Source organism: Oryzias latipes, chromosome 20, assembly GCF_002234675.1.
Source record: "Oryzias latipes chromosome 20, ASM223467v1".
Classification (NCBI taxonomy): domain Eukaryota; kingdom Metazoa; phylum Chordata; class Actinopteri; order Beloniformes; family Adrianichthyidae; genus Oryzias; species Oryzias latipes.
In genome coordinates, this window is record NC_019878.2 from 13,574,417 (window position 1) to 13,596,924 (window position 22,508).

The 22,508-nt window shown below is 39.2% G+C and overlaps 2 protein-coding genes across 2 annotated transcripts; both read left to right on the top strand.

Annotated features, from left to right (window-relative positions):
- Window positions 1-73: 73 nt before the first annotated feature.
- mtmr6 (myotubularin related protein 6) lies at window positions 74-10,960 on the top strand. The gene is made up of 15 exons (XM_004080988.4): window positions 74-280; window positions 1,933-2,064; window positions 5,210-5,372; window positions 5,601-5,758; window positions 6,238-6,366; window positions 6,603-6,737; window positions 7,655-7,787; window positions 7,882-7,991; window positions 8,085-8,210; window positions 8,726-8,775; window positions 8,919-9,012; window positions 9,116-9,222; window positions 9,761-9,895; window positions 9,976-10,102; window positions 10,315-10,960. Exons 1-15 carry the CDS (start codon window positions 257-259, stop codon window positions 10,654-10,656), a joined length of 1,965 nt encoding a protein of 654 aa, XP_004081036.1. The 5' UTR covers window positions 74-256; the 3' UTR covers window positions 10,657-10,960.
- Window positions 10,961-17,328: 6,368 nt separating this feature from the next.
- Window positions 17,329-22,181, top strand: amer2 (APC membrane recruitment protein 2). Its single transcript, XM_004081222.4, has one exon. The coding sequence runs from the start codon at window positions 17,491-17,493 to the stop codon at window positions 19,546-19,548; it is 2,058 nt and encodes a 685-aa protein (XP_004081270.1). The 5' UTR covers window positions 17,329-17,490; the 3' UTR covers window positions 19,549-22,181.
- Window positions 22,182-22,508: the final 327 nt, after the last annotated feature.

Genomic DNA, 22,508 nt, shown 5'->3' on the forward strand with positions numbered 1-22,508 from the left:
AAGGCAACGATGCGTTACCTATCGACTTTTATTTTGAAAAGTGAAGAAACCTGTTCTGGTATTCATGCGTGACTTTACGCGGATGGAGGGATGAAGGAATGAAAAAAAAAACACTTATCGTATACCGCAAAGAACAAGAACAGTGAGATAGTACAGCAGTTTAATGTATTAAGCTATAAATGACACCGTTGTTTCTGTTAGGCCGCTTTTGAACCTTTTTAATAAAAGGCTGACACCCGACTGGCGACTCGGAGAAATGGAACATATCCGAACGCCGAAGGTAGCTGACATTTTCTTAACAGTTGCATATGTCGGGGGGATGCAGTCAGCAACTTGGCCTTGTTGAACTGTGAACATTTAGTTGTGTATTGTTATTGCATTTCGCCGTTTCACTAAAGTGAACGAAATGCACGCTTTGCAATCTGCTAGCATAAAGGCTAGCAGGTGTCATGATAGCCCCAAGGAGGTGACGTGACGATCGAGCATCAGTATGTTTGTGTTTATTTTTCTTTTTGCCCGTTCAGTTTATATTCCTATGTGTTCTCTAATGATTTTGAATGAAAGATTTTGATCGCTTTACTCGATCACTAACGTTGGAGAAGCAGCATAAGTGAAATTGTGGATTCATAAAAGTCATCAAATCATTTATGATTTAATTATAGGCGTTGAGAACAATGACCCTTAGAGCTAAACTTATTCATTTAAATGCTGCCAGCAAGTCATAATCTGCTGATTTGGTGATAGTAGTAAAGGAAAAACCAGCCCTAGCAGCCTTTAGTCTTCAACTCAGTTTTTAAAATATATAAACAGATATTTTTGGATATATACATATTCATTTGCCAAAAAAAAGTGGGTTTGCTTTGAGAATAAAAATTCATACTTTCAGCTGGTTTGTAGTTCGCTTTACTACTTAGCGTGTAGATGTAGTGTTTCAACACGTTATAGACTGCAGGGTTACACAAGCACTGAGACTTAACAAAGGCGCCATATAAATGTTGCATGTTTGGCTTTACAGATAACACTTGGCATTTTGTTGTGTGGGTGTTTTCACCTGCAGGACTGGGTGTGTCCCAACTGTGAAAGCTCCTGACACCTGTTTGCATTTTTTGTTTAAAATTGAAATGAGATTTTCATTGAATTATTTGTGAAAGAGAATGGTAAGTTAATCATTATAATTCTATTATGGAAGTGTCAGCTTTTTAAAGAGTTTGTGTGGAGGTTTCTGTCTGTTTGCCATAAGTGATCATTCACACACACACACACACACTCCGCTTCCTGTATCTTCTAAGAAGCCTATTGATGACACAGCGGTGACCACCAGGTTGCTGGGAGACCGGAACAGCCGTTGCATCATATCTCCAACAGGAAAACAGCAGAAGAAAGAGGAAGTCTGACTCAACAAGAGAGCAGCGATTGTGTCAAAATCATTGATTTGTTGCATTTTTTTTAAATACCTTTTATTCATCCATGCCTGGCTTTCTGAGTGTGCATAGGGCATAGGGAAATGGGGTTGTGACACATTATGCAATTAAGTTGCAATGTGCATGCAAACTTCAGCTACCTTTTATTTATTTTTTTATTTTTTTGCAGAAGCATCCTAGCTTGAAGGTTTTGATTAGGGCTGCACCACATGAATAAAACCCGCAATGGGTGATATTAGTAATAATTATTGTGATGATGCAATACATCAGCAAAAAGCAAAACAAAAATGAGGAATACATTATTAATGTGTTATTACTAATCGAACATAAAAAATTGTAAACATGAAATGGCTTCATTGTTGCTCATGATTCAAAGGATCTGTCTGCAACCAGTGATGGTCAGGGCATCATTACTGTTGTTAGTCATGATGGCTAGGCACCTTTTTTTACATGTTTATTTCAAACTATTCATTCTTTTTGTCTCTGTCTTGCTCGTTGTGTGTCTTTGAAGGTGGAGCAAGTGAGGCTGTTGGACCGTTTCAGCAACAAATCCACAAATGGTACGCTGTACCTCACAGCTACACATCTCATCTTTGTGGAGAGTAGCTCAAACAACTCCACATCTGCCGGGCAGGAGATCTGGGTGAGTTTCCTCTGGATGCAACTATTTTGCCACTGTTTACCAGTCCTGCCACATGGGGTAATAATATTGCTTCAGACAAGAAGAAGGTTTAACACATCAAGCTAAAAAAGTATGTTATTTTTCTATAGTTGGAGGTCCGTCATGTAAATGTCACAGTTGGGGTAATAAGAATGTCTGATTGACCTAATGAACTTTTATAGCTTCTTATTTGAACACATTTTTCTTGTTGTAAAGGTTCTCATTCTGTCGGATGGTGATAGCAGAATATCTGGCATAATTCTTAAAAAATGAATCTTTTTTGTTTGTTTTGATGTCTGTAATGAGTATAATAAGATCGAATGGCTATCGCAGTTTAATGTGGCCTTGCATGTCTCAGAAAGCCGAAAATTATCCTGAAATAAACATTTTTTACGGTCCCTTTTAGAGGGAGGCTCGTCGATGAGTTAGGAATTTTAAGCAACAGATTTTTAGGTCTACAAAGAGCCAAAAGTAGTCGACTGAGACGAGAAATGTTTGGAAATTTCCATTGAAAATAAGATGCAACACATATTTTTGCAATCTCTTTTTTTTGGGATGTTTTCTTTCCAAATGACATTAATTAAACCGTTTTTATGTGCACTTGCGGTTCTCTTTCCCTCCTTTTATATGATGTTATGAAACCAGTGTTCTAGTCTGCATAAAGAAAAAGTTTATGTGGTTTGAAATGCTCCAGTCAGCAAATTCTGGGCTGTGACCTATTTTCAGTGTCCTTCCTACTTTCAATGCTGTCATAAGGAAACACGATTGTTCTTCCTCTCTGTGTTTTTATCTTTTTTATTTCTGTAGACTATGTGTTAACCCCTTAATGCCTGGATTTAGTTTCTGCAATTAAAAAACAACAAGTTCATTTATGGTTTTGCTTTCAAGTTGAAGCTAAATAAAGGCACGTTTGGAGGAGAAGTGGGTTGATGTGTAGTCAATAGGCATCAAGTGGTTAAAAAAAATCATTTTCCGGTTCCTTTTATCAGACAGAATTAAGAATCCTGATGTGAATCCATATGGTTTAAATTTGTTTAGATTTTAGACAGTTTAGATTTGATTCATAACAATTTGGCCATAATTTTTTTTGCTATATTTGACTAAATAGAATAATAAAGTTGATCACAGTTAGGAAGTTCTAGCCATGTGATCAGACACTGTGCTGTCATGAAGTTTAACATGAACTTCATGTTAAACTCCAGTACAGGGAAACATGAGGCTTTTCTGTCCAGCAGCTAGAACTTAGCTAAAGCTGTGTCATGTAGGCAGACAAAGATCACAAACAGGTCAATAAACCAACATCATCGCAGCTTCAAACTGGTGCTGACATTGAACAAAGTGCATACATTTCAGCCTAAATGAAATGCTGTGACTCCACCTTGAAAATCCCAGAAAATTTCCTAAAAATCGCTGCGAAAAACCAGCATGTAACAATGCTTTCTTATTAGATGTGTGAATATAGGCCACAATGCCTTCCATTTAAACTATTTGTCGTATAAAAAAAGGCTAAAACAAGTTGAGTGAGGGAGATAACCTAAATTGTCGCATAATTGTTGAACATAAACATATTACAATCCTCAGAAAAATCCTTTTTTTAGAAAATTCTCCAAGATTTCCTCATCAAAATATAGGGAATTCATGGTAACTGACGAGCGCGTTCATGTTTGGTGTTACGGAGTGAAGGAGAACAGTAATAAAAGGTTTCCCCCAGAAGAACGGTGATTGATTCTTTATTAAACTGCTCTGGGGTAGAACTGTGACGGTGTGGGATTTTTGATCGCCGCGGTGATGAAGCAGCAAGAATCGCGGTGTCGACTCTTGCGACTCTTGCAACACCCCACCCCCCGAACACAAAATCCTCCGGCGGGCGGCCGCGTCCCGCGTCCCGCACTCAAGAACGCGCGCAGCTCATAATGGAAATGAATACCACAGAAATTTCCCCAGAAGCCCTTGAAGTTTGAACACAGGACTTGCAGAAAAAGTGAATTATTAGCAAAGAGGAATGTGTTTATTATAGTTCAAATCACGCACCATATGCAGAACTTAAAAAAACAACAACAAAAAAAGGTGAAAATGGAGGGGGGATCCTCTCCGTCGAAGGTTGATCTTCCCTCTGGGTTCACTTCTCCGTTCGGACCCTCAGAGCCTCCAGTGTGGGTTAATAAAGAATCATTCACCGTTTTTCTGGGGGAAACCTTCTTTATTACAGTTCCCCTTCACTTCAACGCGGACCCCCAACACACTTCTGCTGCGCTCTCTCACTCCCTCTTGCGCTGCACGCGCTCCCTCCTCTTTCTTACACACGCGGCGCGCGGTTTCAGCACATACACATCCTCATTCTACAACACATGTTTCAATGTGGGTACATGCAGCTTATAGACAGGTGCGGATGTACAAAATGATTTATTTAGGTGCGCTCTATAGTCTGGAAATTACGGTAGTCTTTATAGGTGAGGAGGTGAATTCAGACACAGCTTGTCAATGTTATCAAAATAATAAGCTGAGAAATTGTATGTAAAGATGATTCCATTATCCAAAAATTACATGTTATGCTTCAGATTTCTACTTCCTGTTTTTCCCTTTTTTGTAAATAATCCAACATTACATTTTTTAAAGATGTTTTTTTTTCTTTAAATTTTCCTGTTTTAAGAAAGACTAGAGAATCATTTGTACACATATATATAAGCAAATCCCTAAAATCCCAATCTCCCCCTCTCTTGTTTTTTTCTGTCCAGTCCAACGAGGAATGCATATAAACATAAATATATTAAAAAAAAGCTTCGCCTCAAATTCATACATAAACCCCTGTTGTAACAGTAAAATCTGTCCAACTCAAGAGGCCTTCAGCTCTCATCTGCTTGCTCAGCTGTTGGACAGCATAAGTTGAAAAAAATAACCAATAATGGTGCTTTTTGAAATCTGAAACAGAAGTTAAACTATTGTCTTCTTTAGAATAGCATTACGCCTGTGTTTATTATTAAATGCTGATGAGCGATGGTTTTGATTGTTTTCAGTATTTGCGTGATTCATTTCACTGAGGATTATGAAGATGCCACGCCCTTGATCCCTCTAACCGCCATGCTTTGTGGTTTCTCATCTACATCCTCTTTATGACCATTTATTCTAGATTCTGCACCACCATATAGCCACTGTGGAGAAACTCAGCCTGACCACCACAGGCTGTCCTCTGGTCATTCAGTGCCGGAACTTCAGGGTGGTTCATTTTGTGGTGCAGAGAGAACGAGACTGCCATGATGTTTACAGCTCCTTGCTGCGTCTTCTAAGACCAGGTGAGTTTTTTATGTGCTTTAGGAATCATTCATTCCAAGCTACATGTTTTGGCCTTCATCTCCTGTCATTTATTAACCATAAACATTCATATTCAACTTCCTGTTTCATGTGTAACGTTTTAAAGACACTTGAGCCCGCCTCTCTTCTTTTTATGACTCTTCTTTTAAAGTTTGCTAACCAAAGCAGTTATCCATATGGACTGAGGTGCTTTTTTTTCTCCTTGTCAGTTTGCTTCGAGGAACTCTATGCGTTTTCCTACAACCCCAAACAAAACGATCAGGAGAGGGAGGAAGGATGGCAGCTCATTGACCTGGGGGCAGAGTTTGAGCGAATGGGCGTCCCCTGTGACCAATGGCAGCTCACTGATGTTAACAGAGACTACAAGGTATGTTACCCACATTCTCACATTTCGTTAACATCAAGAGTTCATGATTGCTTTATTTGTTTTGATGTTTTGCCATATTTTCATATCTACTGTTAGAACTACATCTGATCATTTTTACTCTATGAAGAAAAAAATAATGATGTTATTTATCATTTTGCGTTGCATTGTCACGATGGATATGGTGTGTGATACAAATGTAGATTTTGTTTGACAGAAAATAAATAGATACACGTTTCATTTAGTTTTTCTTGCTTTTACATCTCTTAAAATGACTGTTAGAGTTCATATAAACCTACCCAGTCTTAGTACACTTTATGGTCCAGAAGAGGGCGCTGCACTGAGTCATGGTGCTGAACTGTACTGTGAAAAACAAGCTGGTTTTCCTTTCAACAAAAGTGTAGGTGATAAAAATGTGATCCGTCTTGGGTTTAGTTTTCCCACATATTTTTATTTTTAATCTGTTTGTTTTTTTCCTTTAGGTTTGTGAGACATATCCACAAAACCTATATGTTCCCATCACAGCCAGTAAGCCCATCATCGTGGGCAGCTCCAAGTTCAGAAGCAAAGGACGCTTTCCTGTGCTCACATATTTCTACCAAGAGAAGAAGGTAAACTAAAAAAAAAGAACTTTCAGTTGTTAAAAAAAGGAAACTTTTCAAATTTAACTTTTTAAAATGTACCGCAGTCATTGTAGAACTGCAAACCTATCATTGGTAAGGATTGAAAAGATGAAAGATAATTGTGATTTGCTCAGTTATCCAAAGAAAAAGCTAAATTGAAAAACGTTTTCATACATTTACTGTTTTTAGTTTTATAAACTACTCGTCTCTGCATCTTGTGACAGGCAGCAGTGTGTCGCTGCAGTCAGCCTCTTTCTGGGTTCAGCGCACGATGCCTGGAAGATGAAAGTATGCTGCAGGCCATCAGCCGAGCCAATCACAACAGCCGATTTATTTACGTCATGGACACAAGGCCAAAGGTGAGCGGGTTCTAGCTGATGTTGCAGACTTTCTTCAATAGCGTACAGACTGAACCACAGTTTCACTGAAACATTCAGGCATGACCGCTCATTGCAATACTCACAAAATCAAAGTGTCAAGTGGCACAAAATCAGAAGACTTTAACAATTAGTAACCTAATAGTTTTTAAACTACTGGTAGCATTTTCATGTTGCTATCAACTCTTTAAGAGTGTTTTGAAGGGTTAAAATAGAACTTCACCCTTTTACTAATATATTTTGTGCTTAAACATAAAACTCTATTAATATCATGTAAAGAAAAACAAAAGATTGAAGCTTTTGGTGCACATAGACCTGAATGTTGCTTTGAAGTTGGTTTCCAATTTGCCAGATATTTTATTCAACCAATTTAGGTTGGAACAGTGTTACAGTTGTTTTTAATCTACACGTAAATGTACTGAAGGACAAAATAGGTGTCTCACTGCCGCCTGTTCATGTGGTTAATAAAAGGATAACTGACAGGTAAATGAGTAAATTAGCCTGCAGACTTGATTGACAAGCTGCTTTATTTTGCTCATTTATGTTTTTAAAGAGGAAATCAGACAAGTATATACACATTTAACAAGACTGAATGTTATCTTATCATATTTTATATATTACATATATTTTTATTTTATATATATATTCTATAAATAAATATTTTATATATATATATTATGTTTTACATCATATTATCTTATCATATCATATACCTCTTATCATATTTGTAACTGGGCCGTTACATAAGCATCCAAGTTCTTTTTTCATACAAAATCAGCTTGTGATAAATCAGCACGAATAAGGTTTTTGAAGTCTGATAAACGCACTTGGCAACACTGTTATTGGTCGGAACTGGACATCAATTACTACTGACTGTCCCTGTCTCTTGTTTCATGTAGTTGAACGCTCTGGCTAACAGAGCAGCAGGGAAAGGTTACGAGAATGAGGACAACTACTCCAACATCCGCTTTCAGTTTGTTGGGATTGAAAACATCCACGTGATGAGGACAAGCTTGCAGAAGTTACTAGAAGGTGCTCTACACACACTTTAAGATACTGGAATTGTATATTTAGTTCATGTTTAACGTTTGAATTATTTGCTCATTGTCACTTCTACACCCATCAGTGATTGGCACTCGATCTCTTTCCATGAGTGACTACCTGGTGGGACTAGAAAATTGTGGCTGGCTGCGGCATATCAAGGCAGTGACGGATGCTGCCATCTTTCTTGCCAAGGTATGTCTTTGTTTTTTTAATCACTGATCCACATTGGTCCATCTATCTGCCCGTCTTAGATAGTTTTTTCACTCCTTTGTGTTTGTGCCACAGGCGGTGACAGTGGAGGGAGCAAGTGTGCTGGTTCACTGCTCAGATGGATGGGACAGAACTGCCCAAGTCTGTTCGCTGGGAGCACTGCTCATGGACCCCTATTATCGCACTATTAAGGGCTTCATGGTACAAACTACAAATGGTGTCAAGTTAGGACTGTACAAAAAATTGCTAATTTATTGTTATTATGATATCAAGCTGTGCAAAGATGCATATCGCAAAAGACGGCGTAAATTGCGATAAATGGTAACCTTAAATGTGCTGAAACAATCTTATGGCAGCTTGAATTATTTAGCAAATCAAAGAAATCCTTTTATGCATTTGACCAATCGGATGGAGCCCTTCACGTTGTTGACTAAGCCGATGGAGCTCTTTTATGTTAGATGCTCGTCTGCTTTGTAGACTAGGGTCATTGAAGTTATGTTGACTCTTATTTAAATTAAACTGTTGCAGTGAAATGGAAATGATGTTTTTGGTTGTTTTGCTTTTGGTTTGTGCTATAGTTATATCGTCATCGCAATATTGATCATTAATATCGTAAATCCAGAGTTTTCCTCATATTGTGCCGCCCAATGTCAAATTGATTGTCAAGTTTGGAGTTTATTGGTTTAAACTCACATTTAACCTTTGTGTGGTTCTAGGTACTGATAGAGAAAGACTGGATCTCATTTGGTCATAAGTTTGCAGACAGGTGAGGGGGTTACCTGCTTTATTTAAGCCTCGATCAAAATGTGTTTTTTTAAAGTAGATGTTATGACTTTTTCCCGTAAGAAATTGGTCATCTTGTTTATTTCTTAACTTTATTGCTCCTTTCTATAAATGATCTCCATTAAGGTGTGACCAGTTGGATGGCGATCCAAAGGAGGTGTCTCCTATCTTCACTCAGTTCCTGGAGTGTGTCTGGCAGCTCACTGAGCAGTTCCCACAGGTGTGTGTCATCATCGGCACCCTACTGCATTTTTCTTTCTAGTCTATTGTTTCTGCTTCTGTGACCATTGATACTCACAGAGGGAATGTCTGTCTGTCGCCAGGCATTTGAGTTCAGTGAGTGGTTCCTGCTGCAGATCCACGAGCATGTCCACTCGTGTCAGTATGGAAACTTCCTCGGCAACAATCAGAGACAGAGAGAGGAGTTACAGTAAGACCATTTCATACAGTGCTTTAATGCGTTGCTCCCCGCCAAAGATCCTTTTTAAAACTTTCTAATGAACTACTGCTGCTTTGCAGAAACTATGTCCTAGAAAACAACACAGGTTCTTGATTTTGGCTAAAAACGGCATAATCATACTTAAAAGACCAGTGGGGACAATAGATCAAAAGAATATCGGAGTGGGTCTTCACGTCAATCTATAAGGATTTTTTTCCACAACAAACACATATAACGAGACCCAGCTTCTCTTTGAATGTCATGTAAAAAAATTTGATTGTGGGAAAAACCTGTTTCAACTTACAACCATTCATATACTTTAAACTGGGAGCACATGTCGCACAAATCAGGTCATTTTTGCTAAACATTGAAAACATTTTTTGGCTTTACTGTGAGCCCTCCTTACGTAAATGTAGGACTATTTCTGTGTTTAGGCAGCAAACTAATTATATGTGTTAGTTTTGGGTTGTTTTGTTTTGCTAGATTCAGTTACTGCTGTGTCTGTAATCATCTTCTGTGTTCTTTCTAGGCTAAGAGAGAGAACTCACTCATTGTGGGCGTTTCTAATGAGCGAAAGGCAAAATTACCTAAATCCATTCTACAGTCCTGCCTACTCTGAAGCACATCCTGTGCTGCAACCCTCCACCCTGCCTTATCATTTCAAGTCAGTACAAGTGATGTAAGCGGATTTTTACTGTGTTGAACTCCAGCCCTCCAATGCTGATCTTTTTTTGTCATTCGAAGGTTTTGGAGAAACATGTACCACCAGTTTGATCGGTCCATGCACCCGCGGCAGTCCATCCTCAAAGCCATTCTGACTCTGAAAGAGAAGACCTGCAAAGCAGAGAGCACGCTGCATGCACTGGAGAATGTGAGCTGCACTCCCTTTGTGAACAATATACGCCCTTAGACTTGAACCTGCGCCTCCTCCTCAAATGTTTAAAAAGTTGTCAGAAGCATATAAGGAAAAAAATAAAGAAAAAAACGTCACATTAGTGTGGAGCTACATTTCTTGTTTTTATCAAATATTTATCCAGATTTCTTTGTTAAATCCATCTCTGTCATCCTGCTTTCTGCCTGCAGAGGCTCCAACAGCACGGCGTAGCTCCCATGGCAACCTCTGACACCCCTGCACCTCCTCCAAGTAGAGATCAACGCTCCAACCCCCTGCCGCCACGCCCTGACTCTCTCATCCTGGGTGCTCCTGTCAACCACAAAGAAGTGGAGCGTCACCAGGAGGAGGATGAGCAGGGAGAGGAGGCACTAGAGAGCACCAACTCTGAGCGGACTGTAGAGGGCAGTAGCGGCACCGAGAGCCGAAAGCAGAGCTATGGAGAGCTGGAAGGCAAACACAATGAGGAGCTGGCCAAGGAAGAGCCAGCTGTTGTAAGTCTGGAGTTTGGTGTGGCACGTATGACCTGCTGAAACCAAACCCAATAATAGTGGGACGCAGAGAGGCTAAGAGTCAGGAATTGTACCGAAAATCTTCATGTGTTTGCTTGTGTCAAAGGCAAGCTTGTTATGTGTGATAGTGCTGCGATTGTATGATGGTCCTCAATGGACAGAGTGACTGAAATTGTATGCCTGTATAGTCTAATATCTGTGGAAAGCCTCATAATACTATCATATACTGCATCTATAATAAAAAAAGCCTGTTTTTTTTTATGAATGTTGTAAAGTACTATAGAAACTCATGAACAGAAGAAGAGAATAAATGCATCAAAAACGAGTATCGCCTTTTTGAACGACATGACCTACATAATAACTGGAATTTCTGCCCAAAAAAACAGGAAAATCACATTTTTTGGCACTAAGGATATTGGATTTCATCTGAAGCCTGCAAGCCAGCCTAATCTATTCTTGCTAAGCTGATTTTGTTCTGATATCAGTCACTAAAAACTGGATCATCAGGGTTTATGGAAAATGAGATGTGACAATGTTTTTTTTTTTTAAACAAATAAGTTTTCTTCATGAATTTTGAAAAGAGAAACTGTGTAGGAGAATCATTTTATTTAAAAAAGGAATCTTTTTCCATTTGATATGCCTCACACAAATGGTTGCTGCTTAAATTTTAGAATTAAATAAATAAATAAATTAAAATAATAAAAAATAAATTAAATCCATTTTTTGTCTTAAATGAGCTCACACAGAACCTAAACAGCGTGTAGTTCCTGTCTCAATACCTAATGAATACCTTTTAATAAGGCTGAGCTGTAATTTATTGCAATCATTGATTTAAGCGGGTCTATTGTTGCACTTGGATCAGATTATTTGATCTAGTGGTGTGCACTGATCCAAAAATCCCATTGATTGCATCTGCCTTTTTTATGACCCATTATTTATGACAGATGATCTATACCTGTGGTCACTGGAATATCTGCCATAAGAGAACATGCTGTGTGTAAAAGTATAATTGACCTCAATGTCAAGTGCAAAATTAACCTTAAAATTTAAATATTTCATATTAAATGTTATTTATGATTCATCAAATTAAGCAATTTTGCTGTCATGTCACTTCACATTAAACAGCACAGCAGCTATTGGAGCTGTTGCGTGACTCTTTTAAAAATAAATCTGGGTTAGGTTAACTGATGGGCTTGTAAATTGTGACTTTTGGCTACGCATTCAAATTAATGTTTGAGCCAGACTGTGTTTTTTGGCTCAAACTTGTCATGTCCTCATTTAAAATCCCAAACTGAATAAATTCCAATCTCATGTTGCAACTTCTGCAGATATCAGGAAGGATTAGGTGCGCACTGGATTAGATCTATTGTACAAATGCATCAATTTGTGGTTAAGTAAAGAAGCCAAAGAAAACTTGAAGGATGTGAAGACATGGAGTTGCACATTTTTGTGCTTTGCAGTCATCAGTCTGCTTCAGCATTCACTGGGCTTCTAAATACTTAATGAAATTAGTTCTTGCAACACTGGCAGTAAACTGGTTTCTTCTAGAACAGAACTTGCTTAGCTGCCCTACATGTTGCAAGAATAAATGGAGATCTGTGCCTCTACAGGGGTATTGAGACAGCAGTCGGTCGAGGGGGTGTTCAGCCTAAACCAGTTCTGTGTCCGTGAGGAAATAAAAGTCCTTGTTCATCTGTGAAGAATTGGAACAAAGACAGACTGGTAGCTCTTGGTGATGCAAAATGCGTAAATTTAATTTGAAGAAAGGACACAAACGTTTTTGTTTCAAGAAAAAACAAAATCGTCTTTCACCCAAATCCTTTTTCCTTGTTCTTTGTACACATTTTTCCTATTTTGGAATCAACAATCAGACGGACCATAATGTCTGATCATGAGTTTAGTGGCTAAGATGTATTTGTTACTAAAACAAATGTCCTGCGTTTAGTGATTTGAAAGCATTTAGATTTTTTCCACCACCAGTATTTTGTCCCGTCTCTGTCAGAGAACCTTCTTGTATTTCCCCCATGCGTGTTATTTTACATTAAACATTGAAGGGCAAAGAAAAGCAGCAAAGGGCTCTCCCAGCAGTCTGAATCATTCAGATGAGTGCTGCACACTACACTGGTATACACTCCATTTGACAAGATAGGAGGGCTGTATCCGAACATGTATCCAGTTTGCCCACACATGTACACTGATTATTACTTTTTTAAAGGTTAAAAATAACTATGTTGACCGTCATTTAACCAGGATAATTGTGATGAGGCTAAAAGCTGTCTTGACGAAGCGCGTACCTCTATTTGTTTTAGTATTTGGCCACCATCCCCTCTGTTTGTGCAGTGTTTTGAGCTGGCAGTGAAACTGTAGGTCAACAGTTTTTGTAAAGGACTAAATCAGGCAGCCAAACTCTATTTTCTAATTTATACAGGAAATCACAGCCCTTCCTTATCCCATGAGGCATTTAATTAAGAGCTTGTTTCAGTTTTAAAACTATGCCACTGTGGTAGTTTAGATTCACTTATCACACAAAATAGAACTAAAGAGAAAGCACATGACTAAAGTAAATAAACACCATGTGACCAATGGAAATTCATGAAATAATAATTTTCTAGGTTCCATGTAATAAATGCTTGTAATACATGTTTTTTTGCATAGCAAAGAAAAAAAAATGGAAGAAAATAAACTTTTTTAGATCTAGCTACCAGAAGAATGTGTTAAGAAGCCTTTATAAATGTTTGTGCCACTCCTTGTTCTTTAATTAATGAACAAAGGAGATCAGGCAGTAATCCTAAAGGTTTTAGCACTCTACGCACACATGTTGAGTGGTTAACACCCACACACATCCACACAAACAGTCTAGATTAGTTTAATCTGGAGTTGGAAGGCCCCTTCTGTCTAAAACAACTTGAAGGAAAAGACCCCTGGTGATGCAGACAGGGAACGTGTGATGGGATTGACGAATTGGGGTGTGTGTCCAATCTGTTGCAGCACACAACACCACATTGATTTGTTTGTTCATGCAATGGAGCAGTCGAGGATAGTTAGCCACACCCATGCTTTGTTTGCAAATGGGTTCTTAAGAAGTCTGTTGCAATTGTTCTGAATCTTAACCCTCCAACGATTAACTATTCTGAATTATTTATAGGATTATTCAAAACTTCTGAAGATTGTTCAGTTGGTTAAACATATAGAACAATCACGCTGTGCTCTAAAAGTATTTTTTAAATAAATTTTCGTACAGAGCTCTAGACTGGACATAAAAAACAAAGCATGTGTTCCCTGAAATAAATAATTTGTGTCCATAAATTAGCATTTTTAAGCACAAATTATTATTTTAGCATGGAATTCTAATTTGTGTGCACAGATTAGCATACAAGTTATGATGAATAACAATGAGTACTTTATGTTTGAAACTCAGAACCTCTTTCAAAATAACCAGGTTGTATGCAGCCAATGCACAAAAAAAATCTAAATTGATTCTACAAAATACACATTTTTGCAAACGTAATGCTAACCTGTGTGCACATTATGCTAATTTGTGTCCACAAAATGTTTTGTGCCCACATAATATTTATCTGTTGTCACAAAGAGCAACAAATTATTTATCAGAGGAAAATAATTATTTTATTTTATAAATTTTTTATTGGTATCATCTCCATATTTTAGCAAACTGAACCAACAAAAAGAAAAGGACTGTGGGATATGTCTTTGCCACAGGTGGATTTATAATAAAAAGGTAAAGATGATGACAATAACACATCATTTGATGAATAACAGTGAGTACTTTATGTTTGAAAATCTAGGAACTTTTTATTCGGAATGATCGGATTGTATGCAGCCACTGCCAATTTCTAGCAGAGAAAAAAACACATTTTATCTTAGTGAACATCTGGAAATAGTTTTCACCCAGAATGGGTTTTCATTGTATATCCTCGGCAAATGAAAGTAAAATAAACAAGGAACTTAGAGTTTTTATTACAACATGAATTTTAATATTGTTAAATTAAATTCAATTCATTTATTATTTTTCATATTAACTATACCTTTAGAAACACATTGAGTTCTGTGGATAGATCTGACAATTAGAAATGCAGAGGGAAAAAAAAACGTCCTCTAACTGTCCCACTTTCTCCCATGAGGCTGAAACGGGAACCTAATTAAAACCGAGTGGGGTGATGTTTGGGTGTGTGCTCCTTCTGTTACAAATGTCTATCCCCTTCTTTTTTTTTATTTGCTTTCTCCTAAAAGAAAGCGATCTGAACAAAAAGTACGAGTATAAATTGTATTTTTGCTAAAAGCCTCTATACACTTATTTTAACATTTTAGTGTTGTAATTACTGATAACACCCAAAGACTTTCTTTTGCTGCTCTGCAAAAAACAAAATAACTCATAATAATGGTTTGGACGGTGTTCCTGTATTGCCATAAACTTCTTTTAATAATTTACTGATGCTTTAATGCATTAGATGCATGCACTCCCAATCAAAGAGCTGAGCAAAATCCTACGCCTCATCATGCAGTAACTGAAGCCACTCATCAGTCTCCCTATCAAACCATCAGCCATCTGCCGACCAGAGTCAGTTCCAAGTCTACACACCAGCCAGCTGACTTACAGCCATGGCTCTGGGGTATTCTGTCCAAGTATCTGATGTACCTGAAACCTGTAGACTACCGGTACTGGCTTTTGGGTTAAGCGAAACAAATTATCTGTCTTATCGAAAGGAGGGCAGCACAAGAGAGGCATCCTTCAGTGCTTCACTCTCTAAAATGTGCTTGTGTGGGTGTGAGCGTGTCTGCCTATCTGTGTGTGTGTGTGTGTGTGTGTGTGTGTGTGGGCTTTGGCTCATAAATGCGAGCATTGTTTGATAGCAGTGGGGTGGAAGAAGAGAGCCTGTGCAAACACTAACTGAGGTGGAGGATGAGGAGGAGAAACAGAGAAATAGTGTGGAGGGGGGGGTAAGAATGATGGAAGAGAAGAAGTGGGTTGGGGTCTTTTGGGGGGTTGGGAGGATGAAAAAGGGAATAGGAGAACCCTTCACACTGAAACCCAATAAAATCAGGGAGAAACGGATTAAAAAAATGTACTGCTTCAGGAGGAAACTGCAAACATTTTGAGGGAAGATTTTGGCTTAAATCTCCATATACCTACACAATCTACTATTTTATGCCATTAGTAAATTAAACAAACAAATAATAAAGGGTGATCAAAACTGTAACCTAGAACAAAAGTCTGCAATGCTGTGTGCCTGACTGGTAACACTGACACCCAATTTTACATAAAGGAAGACACTTAGCTTGTTACCAGCACCTGGCCCTATGTGAGCATGTGGAGGCCCAGGGGCCATATGCCCCAAATCCCCAACCCAAACAGGACTTTGTGTGTGTGTGGATGTGTGTGTGCTTGTAAAACCTATAGTGTGAAGTCATATATTTTTACCAACTTTTATTGGGAGGACATTTGAATAATGAACAAATCATCCGTATGGTTTGGATAGAGTTGGAGAAAAAGACTCTGGGAAACAATTTATGACAAATAAAAATTATTTTGAAATTCATTTCAGAATGTCTGCAACAGCGATGAACTCTAAATCCATATTGCAGCTTATGCTCAGTAATACTGGAGATCAGCAGGTCTGTAGTTTAAACTTCTTATGCAGACGTCTGGCAAGCCCCCCTTCAAGTTACATTAAAGACCCACTCCGATGAAAATTGTGTTTTTGGTGTTAACATGTTCTTATAGCATTTTTCTCAAGATGGAGGACATATATAAAGAAAATTAAGCTAAAAATTACATTTTTGAGTATTTTTCTATTCAAATCGCTGTGAGCAACAAAAAAATCTATGCACGTCTTTGTTTTCCTTGTCTGAGATGGCATCTGGCTGGATAGCTCCAATACTGCTCGCCAATTTTGATGCACCGCTAATGTTATGTTTGAGGATTTGAGGCGCTGTAAGCTAGCGGGAAATAGTGCAAACACAGGGATGATGGGATGTGTGGGAAGACTGCTCGTCAACAGTCCTAGCCACAACTCAGACGGAATTTTCGAATGACCTACTGCCGCTCTGCAGAATTGATGTCCTAGAAAACGATCCTTTAGTTTAAAATCAATCAAAATTAAGACCACTGGGAAGGTTGTTAGAGTTTTTAAGAGATCAAAAGATGGTCAGTGGGGATTTAAGAGTTTTTACAGAGTAAAAATCAAGTAGGGGGTTTCATCTGTTTTATTTGAAACATTTGGATTTAGTATGGATTTACAAATATAACCTAATGCCAAAGTTCTGCTCTTCTGTTGACTATTTCAGACACTTTCATTGGCTACATCCTCAATGTAAACATGCTGGCATGTCCATTTCTCATGTCTAATGCATCTTGGTTCATCAGCCAATGTTGGTTTAAAGCTCCCTGGGGATCTGGATGATGCGATGTCAAATGTAGGGATGGAAGCATTGAATGATGATATTGATGACTAATGTTCAGGTAAGTGAAGGCAGGAGGCCAGGTGGAGGAAGATGAGAGGAAATGGATGGGGGAGGGAGAGGAGAGACCCTGGCACTTTGCCAGCGTTGACGAAAGCTGCTTAGCCCACCCAGTTGCCATGGATACAGCAAGGAGCAGCACCCAGCATGTGCGTGTGTGTGTGTGTGAAAGAGAGAAAGAAAGGGAGGGATGGAAGGGAGGGAGGCAGGGAAAACCAGCAGGCTGGCGTTCAAGCAAGTCAGAGGGGGAGAAAAGGAGCGCCAGACAGCAGGGTGGAGGGAGACGGAGAGAAAGAGGCTGAGTGAATGTATACGCAAAGAGGAAGAGGATAGAAAGGCACAGAAAACAGCGTTGTGGAAGTGACAGTGAGCTGGAAAATGGAAGTGCAGACGGAGTGTGTAGAGCCTCCTGCGGTTCCTCAGTGTGACCCCCAGCCAACAGGGAAGATCAACAAAGCTGCCTTCAAACTCTTTGGAAAACGCAGCACTGGCTCTGGAATGGCCAGCTTCTTCTCTTTCAGGAATAAAGGAGCTACCAGCAGCGTAAACAACGGGAATTCTGAAAATGGGAATTCTTTAAGCTTGGCAGCATCAGCGGAGCTTGTGAGGAGCAAAACACATGATGGACTAACAGGTTCGAACAACGACACAGATGGACAGAAAGGGGACGCGCTTGCTGCTCTGGAGGCAGGGCCAGTGAGGTCTCTCAGCAAATCGTTAAGTTTTTTTTCTTTTCTTCGACGTGGTAGTTTTCGGTCAGGTGAAAATGGAGGGGTGGGGATTGTGAGAAGGGGGAGGGGTCTGAAGGGCTTTTTTAGCAGTATGCGATGGAGACGTAAAGAAAAAACTAGTGAAGGAGAAACAGAGGACGTGGACAGTAAGAATGAAAAAGTTGGGGGTATTGCTGAATCGGAAAAGGTCAAGAGTATTACTCTCACCCTTGAGCCTCCTCCGCATCCCCACCAAAATGACTGTGAAGATGCAGAGGAAAAACCCAACCTCCAAGCAGCAGACACACCCACCACTAGTGTTGTGACACCCTTGCACTGTGAAGCCATGCCAGGACCATCTGGTGCGCCAGACTCCCCTTTTACTTACACACCCACAGATTCACCACTGCGGCCCCCCGTCCAAAAAGCCAAAGCGTCAATTTCTAGCCTGACTCCTTCGCTCGCCACTCCCCCCTTGGACCGCTGCAGTGCTGGGGACCCACCTTCAGAGCCTTCAGTGGACCGGCTGTGCTCTCTCCTCTTTACAGATGTCACATCTCTTAAGAGCTTTGATTCCCTCACAGGCTGTGGTGACATTATTGCTGATGCTGAAGAGGAAGGGCCAGTGGGAAATGGAGGTAGTGGCACCAGCAGCAGTAGTAGTGGGGGTGGAGGGGGGAGCGTGGCAGCAAGCATAGGAAGAGCCGTTGATGTATCTGGTGCCACATGTCGTGTCACTCCATCTAAACCTCCTTTCCCATTGCAGATGACTCAACCTATGTTTTCTATTTCCACAAGCTCAGCACCTCTTTCCCTCCCTGCTCGGAACAAGGCGCCTCCTCCACCCCAGCAGCACCCCGCTGGAAGTGGTGTGGTGGCCTACATGGGTGGAGGGGAGGAAATGGCAAGTCCAGAAGGAGTCGATGATGCAGACATGCAGGGGCTTTGGCACATGCTGCCCTCCGTGGGGGACGACTCACCCGCATTGCCACGAGTGCATCAACTTTCGTCCACAAACCCCACCTCCACTTGCTCATCTCGCGCCAACCCTACCTTCCTTTCTTCTGGTCCTGGATGTTCAGACAGAAAGGCACCCCAGGTGAAGACACTTGGGCTCAGTAAGATTCCAGTAGTTGGTGCAGTTGGAAGCCGATCAGCTAAACCTCCTCTGCCTTACACACATGGCCGTCACCCCACATCACCTGGAGAAAAAGAGCCACTTAGCGATGAGGGCTACTGGGACACCCCCTCAGCAACACCTACAGCTACACCGGATGAGAGTGGACTACAGCGCAACCAGAAATTAACTCTATCACGTGACAGTTGCTCTGGGGACCACTTGTATGACCTGTACAATGATCCTGAAGAAGGAAAAGATGAGGTGGCAGATGAAGACCTAATCAGTACTCCTTCTCCATCAACTGAACACAAAGTAAGTCCAACATCCCAAACAAGCCCTCCTTCCTCTTCCTCATCTTCCTCCTTTCGATCAATGAAGGGCAGCACCAGCCTTCCTAGAGAATCCAAGATCCCAGTTAGCACCAGACAAACCTCACCCCCTCACTCTGTAAGCCAGTCAGCCCTGTCTTCTGTTCTCGGGGCGGATTCAACACCAAGACCTCAAGCAAATCCACCAACTCGCACTAGGATCCCTGTATCCAAGGTGCCCGTTCGTCGTTCTGGAAATAAAACTGACACAACTGGAGGAAATGCACGGAAGAAGTAGCTCATTCCTACACTACCATCAGTTTTCCCAGACCAAGAAAAACTTGGATCTGTAGAGGTAATGGCCTTTAACTAAAAGCACTCATTCCTGGGATTTTCTGTATTGGCTTAAAAAGGCTGGACTAGGTGTTGGTGTTTCACTTGAAGTTATTAAGAAAATCCTGAAAGCTGGGTTAACATTTTACTGACCTCATTGCACTTTGGAGGTTAAGTATTGACAATCCATGGACAAAAGGACATTCATCACCTTGCAAGTTCCTGGAAAAAAGAAAAAAAAAAAACCCAGACCTGCTGAATTTGACAGCCACTGTAAGACAATGAAGCAGAGCACCTTTTATTTTGACAATTTTTCTACAAAATTTGCTCACAAGGACCTAATCTAATCAAGGTTTCATTGTTTTTGTTTTGTTTTCTTTTCTAACATTTATTGACCATTTTGTCTAATCTGTAACAAATTACCTCTTAATCCTGTGATTTTAGAGCCAAAGTTAGAGAAACTATTTTGATTTTCCTATACTTAAGAGAAGACTCAACATTTTCTTCAAAATTATTCAATTATTTTTTTTATCATGTTTTTATTTGACAATTGTTTTCAATTATTAATTTAGCTATATGTGTTAAAATAAACAAATCCAGGTATTCTTACTTGCTTATTTTGGAGCTAAATATCTTTTGGGGGTAATTCACTGTAATATTTGATTAGTTTTGTTGTTGATAAACAAAATTTGGTTTCTTATATTGTATCAAAGAAGTCATCAGCCATTACAGGATAAACAGTAATGCAGTTACGTTTCTAAACCTTCAAAGCTCTCGCATTACTCCATTAGGATCAACACTTAAGTATCAGAGTACAACAACACAAACTTAGCTTCTGTACAGCCAAACTCATTCAGAATCACATTTGTTTTACAGCTCTGCATGCAGTGCCAAAGAAGGCACAAAAGGTCAGGGAAAAACAACACAAACTAAAGTACCTTTGCACTCAATTCAGTGTTTGTCACACTGAATTGTTGTTACACAGAATATCTTTCCGCTCTGAGGACACAGACACGTCTTTTAAGCTAGCATGTCACACTAAGTGGGGTTTTCTATTTTTCAGGGGCTTCTATATTAAAAATCATATAGCAAAAAACCTCTATACTGTGATTGCACTGATTTCTTCTTATACTACTTTCATTTTTTTGTTGGTTTTGTTTCTTTCCCAGTTATATGAGACTATTTTTTTCATTCAAAGCCCACTTTGAAAGAAACTACAACACAATAGAAAACCCCACAATTTTAACAATTATGTTAAATCTGATTTTTTATTGTTCTTTTTTGTTAGCATGTCGGTCCTAAAGGGGTTTTCCATTTTTCTAGGGGCGTCTATTTGGAAATAAAACAGCAACAATTTTAAACTGTGATTGCGCTGACTTCTTAGTTTGCCTATTTTCATTATGTTTATATGGGAGTATTTTCCTAAAATTGCCTCTTTAAAAAAGCAGGAAAACAATAAAAACAATCATGTTAAATCTGTTCCTTTAACTTATTTCTGAATTTGCTGGTTTTTCAAACTGTGTTTTTGTACATTCCATGATGCAAAGCAGCTTATGAATTTCTTCCATCTCACTATTATCTGTCTTTCTTTTGTTCTTTGCATTCTGAAAATGAAAACAAACTCCAGATCAGTGTGTGTAGTGCTGCGAAGCACCACTTGTGTTAAAATTGAGTGGGTGTGCTGGATTCCTTGGAGCCTTTGTCAGTGATTCACTTAGAAACTTTTGCAAGGATCTGATTGTTTTCTGATTTGGGATTTTCATTGTGAAGGTATTGAAGATGATGCATTTTTTTTTATCTCAACCACATGAATGTTATGATACTTAAGGGTCACTCTTGTTCATTTCTGCATTTTAGCTTTCTGTGCCATGCGAAATGTTGGGATCGATTCTTTCAGCCCCCTTGTATGCAGATCATGGAGTAGCAGTAGTTCCATGTCTGCAAAAAGACTATTACCCCCCCATACAGGAAAGTCAAACTAACATCAAAAGAAAAGCATAAAAAGTGATTACATTGGCCTGTTCTGAGCACTTCACTATTTTAGTCCACAAAAGCTTTAAACCTTCAATTTTATGAGTACTTCCAATGTAAGTATGGTGGGTTGGAAAAATATCTGCATTTAAATCTGACATTTGAATAGAATTCACTATTAAAAAAATAAAAATAAAACAAAAAGATTGCTCGGGGTCATTGTCAAGCACAATTGTAGGTACCTTTTTGGTTGGTTGAGCAGATTGTTAACCAAGTTAGCAGACTAGTACCCTAATGTGGAACGTTTATCTTGTGAATGTAAAACCACACTCCCAACAAATGATGTGCTCTCACGTGACACAAGGGTGGAAACCTGAGCTGGAAAAAAACGTTTTCATGCATTATTTGTTGGAGCATTATTCTCAGCAGATGTTTTTTTTCTTTTCCACAGGTTTATGTGTTTGACTGTACTTTTATTTCTTGCTTTGATGTAAAAACTTGAAGCTTCCCTCTGCTATTCGTTTTTATGTTTTTATGACATTGATTTTTCTCTTTTTTACTGTCTGATTAAAGTTGGGCCTTTATGAGGACATTTGGACCAATTAAAAGCACTCAATGTTTCCCTCATTTTTGGTACTTTTTGTTTGTTTAAAATGATTGATACTTCCAGTTTTTGCTTTTCTTAAAAATTATTTGTGTTGACAGCTCAACCCGTACTGTTTATGATTATAATTCCATCAAAAATGCATGTTGTGCTTATTTGAAACTTGGTGACCTCCCCGCAGTTTTTTTCTCATGCAATTATTTTAATGATTTAAAAATCCATGGTGTGTGAAGGGTGAACCAAAACACAAACTGCTATTGTGACATTTTGTCTGTTCTATCACTTAGGGAGAAGCTAATTTGGGGATGATGGGTAATCAATGCCTTCCAATGACTGCTGTGCTATAAAAA

What these genes read in the sequence shown, in the direction of transcription:
- amer2 (XM_004081222.4), top strand. Translation starts at nt 17,491, where the DNA reads ATGGAAGTGCAGACGGAGTGTGTAGAGCCTCCTGCGGTTCCTCAGTGT.
- mtmr6 (XM_004080988.4), top strand. Translation starts at nt 257, where the DNA reads ATGGAACATATCCGAACGCCGAAG. An exon ending in TCACTGAGCAGTTCCCACAG is followed by an intron (nt 9,013 to 9,115) that starts GTGTGTGTCATC and finishes GTCTGTCGCCAG; the next exon opens with GCATTTGAGTTCAGTGAGTG. An exon ending in ACCCTGCCTTATCATTTCAA is followed by an intron (nt 9,896 to 9,975) that starts GTCAGTACAAGT and finishes TGTCATTCGAAG; the next exon opens with GTTTTGGAGAAACATGTACC.